At 43.4% G+C, this 12,089-nt stretch overlaps 1 protein-coding gene across 1 annotated transcript in view; it reads left to right on the top strand.

Annotated features, from left to right (window-relative positions):
• Positions 1-8,447: 8,447 nt before the first annotated feature.
• The window catches only part of LOC117597043 (complement factor H-like), a 29,792-nt gene continuing 26,150 nt past the window's right edge, over positions 8,448-12,089 (top strand). The window contains exon 1 of the mRNA XM_053233207.1: positions 8,448-8,602. Coding sequence (XP_053089182.1) covers positions 8,551-8,602 — 52 coding nt within the window. The 5' untranslated portion in view covers positions 8,448-8,550. The remainder of the gene's footprint in view (positions 8,603-12,089) is intronic.

Raw genomic sequence — 12,089 nt, 5'->3', positions numbered from 1 at the left:
AAGAAAGAAGTTTGCATGTATTCTTCCTGACTCAAGTTCAAAACCGAAGTGTTTGATCTATTCAGTGTCCACGGCATCAAAATGTAAAGTGCCACTGTGAAGCAAAACATAACCACTTTGTTATAACCCACTCACAAAAATCAGTTCTGATGACAAATTAAAATAAAACAAAGTTCAATATAAAACTTCCATTATATATAACTGGAACTTCACAAATTTTAACGGAATATTCCTGCACTAGATGGCAAAATATTCAGGGCTGTAAACTCCACTACTGACAAAATCTGCTAATGATGTGATTTTTGGAGTGTAAATTGTGTAAATTGGCCCTGATATTATATTTTCATATCAGTCTAGTCTGTGTGTTCAATTGATTTTTAGAGAATGATTAAAAGATTGAACTTTTTTCTTTTTTGAGTGGGAACAGATGGTAGTTTACATTTAAAAAAATCTATTCTAACTTCTAATTCTTTAGTCAATGTTCACATCATCAAGCATCAGAATGAGGAAACAATGTGATAACCAGACTGGTTCAAGCTGACAGGAAGTTTACAAAAACTCAATGAAGGACATTGGAAAAAAAACATTGCCTGGTGTACAGGTGTTCCTATTAAAGTGGCCAATGCACACTCATCTGGGTGACAACAAATAGTGCAATAATAAATAATTCCTTCTATAACTGTGTACTGCATGGTCAACAAGTGTAATTGTGTAAACAAGAAATTCATTATAGTTTTCACACGAAATCTGTTTTGTTGGAGTTCACTGATGGAGACTTGAGTGCAAAACTGTTTGTGGCAATTGCAGTCCTAAAGTTATCATAGCAATTGTAGTCCTAAGCCATTGTAGCAAGATTGTTCATATCAATTGCATTCCAAAGCCATCTTCGTGGTTTTTAAGTGGTACCATCCTCAGTAATGTTGGGGCTATCTTCAGCAGCAGTGAGTGATTTCCAAGTGATGAGAACTCCAAACAGAAGTAGGGCATCAGGATGTATCAGACAGGTCCGGAGAGCAGGAGGGGTCAGGATCACTGGTATCTCAGGAGTAGCGTGTGTATCTCAACAGAGAGAGAGAGAAAGGAAGAGGGAGAGAGAGAGACTGTTAGGTATGCTGATTGTCACATAATGGTTAAGGACAATGTACTTTGCGTGCAGAGTGCAAGCAGGGACAGCATAACTAAAAGGAAGAGCCAGAAGGTAACACAGACATGAGAGTGCCCTGGGACATAAACCGGCCAGCCACTTCACTGTCAGCAAACCTGAGTGAATGCGTGGCTGGGGGGGTGACAGCATCCAAACATCCCAGGTCACCACAACACTCTATGTTAATGAACCCTCTAGATCTGCTCCTTTACCTAAGAAAAAAACTATTCACAAAAGGCTTGACTAAACAAATATGTTTTCAGCCTAGACCTAAAAACACTGAGACTGTGTCTGAGTCCCAAATACTAATTGGAAGGCTGTTCCTTTGTTCCTTTGTAACACTAATTGGGAGGCTGTGGGGCTTTGTAAGAGAAAGCTCTGCCCCCCACTGTAGCCTTCACTATTCGAGGTACAAACAAATGCCCTGCATCTTTTGATCGAAGTAGGCGTGGCGGATCAAAAAAGACCAAAATTTCACTCATGTACTGGGGCATGAGACGTTTCAGTGCTTCATAGGGCAATAATAGTATTTTTATAATCAATATAAAATTTGTTTGGGAGCAGTGTGGATAAGATAGAGTTGATGTGGTCATATCTTCTGGTTCTAGTAAGGAGTCTTGCCGCTGCATTCTGGACTAACTGGAGCTTGTTTATGCATCTACTGGAATGTCCAGACAATAAGACAATAAGGCATTACAATAATCCAAGCTGGTGTCTCTCATCTGGCTTTGTTGAAACATACAACTGTGTGTCATCAGCATAACAGTGGAAGCTAATAACATGTTTACAAATGTATTAACCTGATTTACATCAGATATTTTTTCTTTTTCTTTTTCTTCTTTTGTTTCAAGGGCTATTGGGAAGTTGTGTGCTTCACTTAGCTGATGTTAATATGTATTGAGAAGTTCATGTATTACATATGCACAAAATGCCCTTATTCATAAGTTCAATGTCTTTGTATGCAACCTGTTTATTGTATAAGGTTTTTTTCCTTTCTCAAGAGATCTGAGGGGCGGAGAAAAGAGAAAGAGCTAGAAGCTAGGGGGCGGGGCAATGATAGGACGAGAAGCGGGAAAAAAGAAAAAAAAAAGATGGCGAACAGCGATCTTGTTGCATCGCCTCCGGTGGACTGAATTTTTCCCCGTGCTTTGTATTCCTTCTGCGGACTGAGTTTTGCTCGGACTGAGTTCTTCGCACACACGTGCATCGCGAACATGGACATAGCCGACGGATGCGGTTGGAGCAGTTATTTCTTTTCCCTTTCGGTACTGTTTTGCCTCCATGGATTTTGGCAAACTTCACCAGACTGGTTTCTACGGACCGGGTAAGAGCTGTTGTTCTAAATTCACAAGCAGAGTTTTGCTTCAATGAGCTCCAACGTAAGCGCGCCAACAAACTTCAACCCCAAGTTTGTCTAAAGAACCTTCTAGATCGCAGAGTGCACTCTGGTTACACTAAACTTTAGTTAGAATTGAACTCTGGTATAATTGAAATTTAGTTGAAATCTAGAATGTGGTTTTTTTTTGTTGTTATTGGATTCCCTTTGTTTTTTTCTCTGAACATAAGTATGCAGTCTGCTGAATTTTATTTTAACCAACTCTGTGCATATGTGCATCTTCATTAATACACAAGTGGAACTGAGGTAAAAGTTGTGGTGTCTCAATGCCTCTGATGTTTTACTGATGGCTAAACTCGACAGCTATGTATCTCAGATCCTCTATTAGCTTTAACTGATTGAAGTTAGAGTTATGCCCTTAGCCTCTCAAACGGTTAAAGAACAGAGTGAGAATCATAAGTTTACACTAGACAGGTTTTCTTTCCTAGTGAGATGTACCCTATTCCCTCAGTCAGTATTTGGGCTTAAGGGTTAGAACCATTAGCCTGTACTGAAGTTCACTAGGTTGGGTTTTAGCTGTCTTAGGTGCACGCACAACACCCATACAACTACGAGCTTAGGGAAAAAGGGCTGCATTTTTTTTTAGAGTTTAGGGAGGAAGAGGATATGCTCCAAGCTCGTCATGATGCCAAGAGCGTAGTGATGTCCAAACCTGTTGTTCTCATTACCAGTCCTACTTCTGAAACCCAAGTCAATCCTGAAGTAGAACGACTGAAAAAGGACCTCAGCGTCATGAAAGCTGAATTGATTGGTCTCAAAGCAACTTCAGCTACAGTGCAGACTGACACTCAAAGTCCACAGTCTGGAGTCCCTGCCAAGACAAAGTACCGGGGAACTGAAACCCCGCAGAGGGTTAGACAGGAAGAAGTGAGACCCGGTGTGTTCTGCTACAGGTGTGGGGAGGACGGACATTTTAAGAGGGATTGTACAGGTGAAGAAAGTCAACACATGCCTCATTAAACTCACCAAAAAGGTGGGAAACTACCACGGGGCCCAGTGACGGAACGGCCTGGTGTCCCGGTGGTGAAAACACGTTCCAACAAGTGCATCTACTCAGAGGGAAAAGCAGAAGATGCTGTACCCGAGGGCTTAGTAGGCCCAAGCTCTGCTGTATCAGTACAGATTGAAGGCATTTATGCTAAAGCCATTCTTGACACTGGTTCTCAAGTGACTTTGCTGTACTGATCCTTCTATGACAGATACTTGACACATCTGCCACTGACATCTATCAGTGACTTGCAGATATGGTGTCTCAGCTCTGATGATTACCCTTATGATGGCTATTTGTCACTTAAGCTGGAGTTCTTAGAATCTGATATAGGGGTCACTGAGGCCATTGATGCCCTTGTGTTGGTATGTCCTGACCCAGTTGTGAGAACTGAAGCCTCCATACTTATTGGCACAAACACACCAATGGTGAGGTGACTGTTAGAGAACTAAAGAGAAAGGGGGAAATGCCTTTATAAGCTCAAAGCATGTTCACCCTGCTTTCAGAAAAGCTTTAAACGAGCTGTCAGCACTCTCACTTGATAATGGCCACAAGAGAGGAGCTGTGTGGTTCACACAAACTAAACCAGTTACTTTGTGCCCTGGAGGTGTACCTAGGGTAATGGGTGTACCAAAGTTTCAGGGAACGCCAAGCGCTCGAGCTATTCTGGTAGACTCATTCTATCTATTATTCTGGTAGATTCTTCTTGACTCTGCAGATTTAGAGGCATTGAGACAGCACCTATGGCAGTTGAAAAGTGCCGGGATTGTTACTGAGTCAAGAAGTCCTTACACTTCACCTATTGTGGTGGTGAGGAAAAAGGATGGAAAGATAAGGATATGTGTGCACTTCAGAACACTGAATAAATGCACTAAACCTGATCATTACACAGTACCAAGAATTGAGGATGCGCTGACTTGTCTCAATGGCAGCAAAAGGTTTAGTGTGCTGGACCACAGAAGTGGATATTATCAAGTCCCCATGAGCGAGTCTGACAAAGAGAAAACAGCTTTCATTTGCCCAGTGGGTTTCTATCAGTTTGAGAGGATGCTGCAAGGGGTGTCAGGGGCACTGGCTACCTTTTAGCTCATCGGGGATATGAATTTGCTGGAAGTCTTGGTCTATCTCAATGATATCATTGTGTTTGGAGCAACCCTTGAAGAGCATGAGGCAAGACTCTTAAAGGTGCTTGATCATTTGAAGGATGAAGGGCTTAAGCTGTTATTGGATAAATGCCAGTTTTGTCAACCGTCAGTGACTTACTTGGGACATGTTGTGTCTCAGGATGGGGTATCTACAGACCCAAAGAAAACTGAGGCTGTGACTACATGGCCCCGACCAAGCAATGTGTCTCCTTTGTGATCATTCCTTGGACTCTGTGGGTACTACAGACTTTTCGTGAGGGATTATTCCAAAGTGGCATACCCATTGAACCAACTGCTGGCAGGTTATCCTCCAACTGGTAAGAAATCCAAAGCAAAACAGGACAGGACCTACTTAAGTCCGTCAGAGCCCTTTGGCAGTAGATGGGAGGACAGTTGCGAGGCAGCTTTTGAGGAACTGAAGCAGAGGCTCACACAAGCCCCTGTGCTGGCTTTTGCAAACCCACAGCTGCCTTATGTACTGCATGTGGACACTAGTCGAAGGTCTAGGTGGTGTGCTTCACCAAGACCAAGACCAAGTTGAAGGGCTTTGAAGTGGGCAGTGGTGGACAAACTGCACGATTACCTGTATGGGGCAAAGTTCGAAGTAAGGACCTACAACAACTCATTGACTTATATGCTCACATCTGCTACATATCTGCTAAGTTGGATGCAACGGGTCACCGCTGGCTTGCTGCATTGTCCACCTACGATTTCAGCCTCAAGTACAGATCAGGGGTTCAGAACATTGATGTGGATTCTCTTTCTCGTCGCCCACACCCCGCACCTGTAGCACGACAACAGTGGGAGGACATATCTACAGCTGGTGTGAAAGCTCTGTCAGATGTCTGTGGTCACAGACCAGCGAAAAGCATGATCTGGCAGAGGAAATGATCACTTAGGGTTTTCAGTGCACTCTATCCCACAAGCTTACTGTAACCTATCTACTTTGTGTGCCAAGGAGATGCCTGTCCTTAGTTCTTCAGAGCTGTCGAATGCTCAACAAGAGAATCCTGGCATTGGTGAAGTATGGTCAGCTCTTGGCCATGGAGATGTGACAAAGTTTGATAAGACAAGGTGTCGGACAAGCACTCTGCTTCTGAGAGAATGGGAACGGTTAAAGCTCCGGCAGGGGGTCATGTATCGAATCACAAGTCCACCTGGTAAACAACATTGCTTCCAGCTGGTTTTGCCCGAGAAATACCGGGGAGTGGTAATGAAATTGTTACATGATGACTCTGGTCATCTGGGCTGTGAGAAAACATACGGCCTAGTCAGAGACCGATTCTACTAGCCAGGATGAAGCCAGATGTTGAAGAGTATTGTAAGTCCTGCGTGCGATGCATCAAAAGGAAGACCCTGCCCAAGAAAGTAGCTCCACTGTCACACTTGCAAAGTGAAGGACCCATGAATCTTGTATGCATGGACTTTTTTGTCCATTCAACCCGATTTGAGCAATATGGGAAATGTTCTTGTCATCACTGATCACTATACGCGTTATGCTCAAGCCTTTCCAACAAGGGATCAAAAAGCCTCTGTGGCACAAGTGTTAGTAGAGAAGTACTTTGTCCATTATGGCTTACCCAAGAGGATACATAGTGATCAGGGGAGGGACTTTGAAAGTCGCCTGATCCAAGATTTGTTGAGTATGCTTGGGATTGAGAAATCGAGAACTACACCCTATCATCCTCAGGGAGATCCCCAGCCTGAGAGGTTTAATAGGACGTTGCTAGACATGCTTGGGACTCTGGAGCTGAACAAGAAAAAAGGTGGAGTCAACACATTGGACATCTTGTTCATGCATATAATTGCACACCGAATGATGCCACCGGGTTTTCACCTTACTACCTTATGTTTGGGTGTGAGGCAAGACTGCCTGTGGACTTATGTTTCAGGACTTCCAGTGATAGTACCCCACATAGAACTTACCTAAGGAATGTGACCGAAATGAGAGAGTTGAAGGCTGCATGTGAACTTGCAGAGTCTGTTGCTGCCAAGCAGAATGAGGGAAGCAAGCAGAGGTATGACCAAAAGATCAATTTCTCCCAGCTTTTGCCTGGAGATAGAATCTTGATATGGAATTTGGGGTTACAAGGGAAACACAAGTTGGCTGATCGCTGGGTTTCTGCTCCTTATGTGGTGGAGAGTCAGATGACAAACTTGCCAGTGTTCCGATTGAGACCTGAAAATGGAGGTGGGCCCATTAAAATCCTTCATCGAAATCACCTCCTACCTTTTGGGCAAAAAGTGCGTCTTGAGCCGGTGCCTGATGCTGATCCTGTACTTAGCAAGAGAATCCTCAGGAAAAGGAGAGAAATATCTGAGAAGGATAAGCCAAATAATTTTATTTGGTAATATAAATAATTTTATCACAAATAATTTTACCCAGAGGTAGCATATATAAAGAGCAGTGGGCCTAAAACAGAACTTTGCGGAACACCAAATTTTACCTTTGTACTACTTTATTACTATTAAACTATTTTAGATGATAAAGACATCTTATACTAGTCAACAATTCCTGAAAATGGAAGTTTATAACTTTTTCTGTAGAACACACCTTTATGAGGCCACTTTTTTAAAGCCTCTATATTTCAGAAATCAATGCAGATGCAAGTCTGAAATTTTAGCACACTTTTTATTGGGAACAGAGACATTATTTCCAGAAAGTATGAAGCTAATCTTAGATGGTCAGTCGGGAGGCCTCTGGTGATTTCACATCGATTGACCCACAACCGATAAATACAACCGATAAAGCTTTCTACCACTTTCTACCACATTGCCTTGGTATCCACTCTACCTTGTCACAGCTTAAATGATTATCCTAGGTGTTTAGACTAGGAAAGAAGGTTTTCAGGATAATATACTGGGTACTTGTTGCACCTGCAATCACTGTGTTTGGTAACTTTTTGTACCAAACAAAGTTTGAAATTAACACCACAAAACTGATGTTGATTTGAAAGAACTAAAAAAAAAAATTTTTGTTCAGGAATCTTCCTTCTCAGAATAAATGCCTGTTTTTTTTTAACCAGAGCATATTTTGAAAATCTGCTAAAAAGAAAATGCCATTCAGCCTCACTGTGTGTTGGAGGTTTAACTCGTTTAATTCTCGAAATATTATTCAGCTGTTAGTGTTCAGTAACTACAGTGGAACTAAACAAGAAGGATTTACACTTTAAATAACACTGTAAATCTGGAGCACTTAAGATTTAAAATTAAAAATAATTCCTGTGTGAAGATGAGTTGAAGATGGTGGATTATTACATAAATAAAGAAAAACAGATCTGAAACAATAAAATATATGAGTAAATGATATTTCTTCCTCCTTCATTTACTTTGCTTAATAAAGCCTCACCATTTTTACCTTCCATCCTTTACACGATTTGAACACATAGCGTAGCTACTTCTAATATTCACACTGCTGAAGTATAAAACTGTAGATTTGTTAATACATTCAAATACATAGTGATTACATAGTTTTATTTTTTGTTAGTTTACATTCAATAAACATGATTAGTTTTCACCCAAAATAAGCATACACAGAAATTCACAAGTCAATATGAATGTAAATATCATAACACTGCAATCCCTATTTTATAAAAAATCAAAAATGCTGGTGGGAATTTCAATAAATAACTCAGAATGTGAATAAATTTTAATGTGTTCTATTTTTGTTTAATTTCTTTAATTTGGCACATCGGCATTTGGAGTTACGAAATCTGCAATGTTGAAATCTTGCACTAGATTCGTGGTTTCTGGTAAAGGGAGGCATAAAGGTAAATCATTAATGCTTCTTATGAACAAAGCAACTTGTTGTTCATTAATGTGTATTTGTGGTTAATCTGAAGGTTTTATGCTGTGATCTGAGGAAGAAGAGGAAAAGATGAAGATTATTATCCTGGCTTTTTCTATTTGGTCATGCCAGGCTGTGAGGGGTAAGAGCTGTTGGTGCACAGTAATACTGTAAAAATATTGTGTATTTATTGAGTAAATAAAAGTTTGTGGTGAAAAACTAACAGTAATGTAATGGATTAACAGAGTTTCTCATGTTCATAGACAGTGAAAAGTTTTGTTGTAAATATACTCACATATAAATCAAGTGCTTTTTACAAATTCCCACAAGACACTGTTGTACTTTTAAATGGATTTTAATTGTACTTCAATTGTGTGGCCAGTTTTTACTGTCTTACATATGTAAAGTATAGTGTGGGGTAAAAGTTTTGGCACTGTTGTCAACTAACAAGTATTGTTCATTTTCTAAATGAAATGATGTTAATGATCTCTGCAGGGAACATTTTTTAAAATAATGACTCTTCAGTAAGAGTATTTGCAGAATTTAACAGATTAATTTAACAGTGCTTTCAACTGTCTATATTTTTAGTGCCTCAGTGTAAGCACAAAACCCTGACAGACACAAAAAGAACAATTTTGCATTAATCTTTACTACATATTGAGAAATTGCTACATATTGTGGCAGAATTAAAGCCCCATGCCCAGAGAGTTACAGCCCAAGACATATCAGCAGAATAATGCTTATGTGGATCAGACACAAGAGCCCAGAGATCACAGAGGGAGAAGTCAAAATAATACTGATAATCTGATAAATAAAAAACTTACACTGTCATGCTCTTGGATGTGGATTTTAATGCTGGTATGTTTTCTAGTAAAAAAAAAATCAAATAAAGTAAATATACTAGATATTTAATTGTGATAGAGAAAGACTGAGTGAATATTTTAAGATTTTTGCATTATAAATAATACATATTGCAGATGAATAATACAGGTGGATTAAATGCCCTATGATCAGAGGTAAATGGGCAAAAAAAGATTTGGAGAAGACCAGCAAATAGCGCATTCAAACACCATGGTACAGTGTGTGTGGGAGAAAGGCAAGGGACACACACCTTACAAGAAACATTATCATTCATTCAGTAATTATATACTAGCACATTTTCATGCTGATAATATGGCCAACATGTTAGTAATATTTACCCTTATATTGCTGTATATGGCATATGGGTTATCATGTTAAGAAAAATACAGACTGATGTGATAAATTGTCAGAGAAAATCACAGAAAGAGGATCTAAACACTAGATATAAAAATGCTTTAATACAAGAGTGCTTTATATGGCTGAGCACGGATAAGTGAAAACTCTTTAGAAATGCTTTCAGTGAGATGTGAGGGCTTATATTCAATCATTATACATCTTCAATTTATCATTCCTACAGTGAAACATGGTAATCTGCTTTGTTTAAGGTCTTTCTTGCTGTCTAATTTCCATAAATTTTGGTGTGGTTCAAGCAACACTGCCCTCTAGTGGCCACCCTCATGTTAGTCTCAAGTAAGAAAACGTCTCCAGGTTACGCATGTAACCATGGTTCCCCGAGGGAACGAGACGCTGCGTTGAAACGCTATGGGAATGCCTTCTGCGTGACCGCGCTCTGAATCACATGTGTAATCAGTCCAATGGATGGGCGAGACGTCACGGGCGGGGTGACGTACCGACCCTGAAGCATTAAAGCCAGAGCGGCAAACACCGCGCTAGCTTCTGAGAAATGAGGCAAGCGCGGCAGGGATGCCGGAAGTGTGGCACTGAGACGCAGCGTCTCGTTCCCTCGGGGAACCATGGTTACATGCGTAACCTGGAGACGTTCCCCTTCAGGAACTCGAGCTGCGTCGAAACGCTATGGGAACGAGTATATCCACGCCGCCAGACTTACAAATCCCTGCCTAGTGTGGAAAAGGCACAGCTCAAGGCAGAAGGACAGAAGAGCCGATGCGTTGACCCCCAAGGGTGAGGGGAGACCAGAGGACTCATAAGCCAGGGAAATGGCCTCCACAATCCATTGGCTGAGGGTCTGCTTGGTAGCAGGAAGACCCCTCTTCGGGGGACCAAAGCATACAAGCAATTGGTCCGCCCTCCTCCACAGGGCAACTCTGTGGACGTATGCATCCAGTGCTCGCACTGGACACGCACAGTTAAGCCTCCAATGGTCGGGCTCCCGAAAGGGAGGAGGACAGAAGGCCTGCAGCACGACCGGCCGTGGTGCCGCGGAGGGAACTTTCAGTACGTACCCCGCTCGGGGGTACAAGAACGCTTTGGCCAGACTGGGCGCAAAGTCTAAGTAAGAGGGGGCCACAGAGAGGGCCTTAAGATCCCCCACTCTCCTAAGAGAGGAAATAGCCAAGAGAAAGGCAGTTTTCAATGTCAAAAGGCGGTCCGAAATCTTCTCTATGGGCTCGAAGGGGGGTTTACAGAGAGCCTCTAAAACCACGGCCAGGTCCCAAGGAGGGACCCGAGATCGCACTGGAGGTCTGAGCCTCAGCGCACCACGGAGGAAACGTGTAACCAGGGGGTGCCTGCCCACTGACTGACCACCGAGAGGGGCGTGGCAGGCCACGTAGACCTTCAGGGTGGAGTGGGTCAGCCCTGCGGAGAGACGGGCCTGCAGGAACTCCAGCACTGTACCAACTGGGCAGTGAACAGGGTCGAGCCGGCGGTCTCCGCACCAGGAAGTGAAAAGTTTCCACTTCAGGGCGTATAGTTTCCTCGTTGAGGGAGCTCTGGAATGGAGGATGGTCTCAACAACCTGGGCTGAGAGACCGGAAGCTCTGAGTTGTGCCCCCTCAGAGGCCACACCCACAGCTTCCACAACTCCGGGCGGGGGTGAAGGATGTCACCCCCCGTCTGTGAGAGGAGGTCCCTCCTGACAGGAGTCTCCCACGGAGGGCCGTCGAGAAGGGAAATCAGGCCCGACAACCATACTCGACCTGGCCAGAACGGGGCTACTAGCAGCAAGCGGACCCCGTCCCGGCGCACTCTCTCCAGAAAGACGTACAGACGCAGCCTCTGCCACGTCTGTACCATAGCATCCAGTCCTAGGGGAGCTGGATGAGTCAGAGAGAACCAGAAGGGACAGTGCGATGTCTCCCGAGTCGCAAACAGATCCACCTGAGCTCGGCCGAACATACGCCATATCTGCTCCACCACCTCGGGGTGGAGCCTCTATTCCCCGGGCATCGGCCCCTGCCTTGACAGGGCGTCTGCTCCCATATTGAGATGGCCAGGGATATAAACTGCTCTCAGCGAGAGGAGTTTCCCCTGGGACCACACAAGGATCTGGAGCGCCAGCCTGTAAAGTGGGCACGAGCGCAGACCTCCCTGGTGGTTGATATAAGAGACCACTGCCGTGTTGTCGGTGCGCACCAACACGTGGCGACCTCTTAGGTCTGGGAGAAAGTGTTTCAGTGCTAGAAACACGGCCAGCATCTCCAGGCAGTTGATGTGCCAAGTGTGATGGCGGCCGCTCCACAGACCACGGGCAGAGCGGCCACTCATGACCGCTCCCTATTCGGTGAGAGATGCATCCGTCGCTAGCGTTACACGGCGACAAGGAGCTCCCAGCACCGGGCCCTGAG

The sequence above is a fragment of the Pangasianodon hypophthalmus genome, chromosome 4 (assembly GCF_027358585.1).
Source record: "Pangasianodon hypophthalmus isolate fPanHyp1 chromosome 4, fPanHyp1.pri, whole genome shotgun sequence".
Lineage (NCBI taxonomy): Eukaryota > Metazoa > Chordata > Actinopteri > Siluriformes > Pangasiidae > Pangasianodon > Pangasianodon hypophthalmus.
The sequence above is the reverse complement of the archived record's forward strand: the minus strand, read 5'-3'. Positions and strand labels throughout refer to the sequence as shown.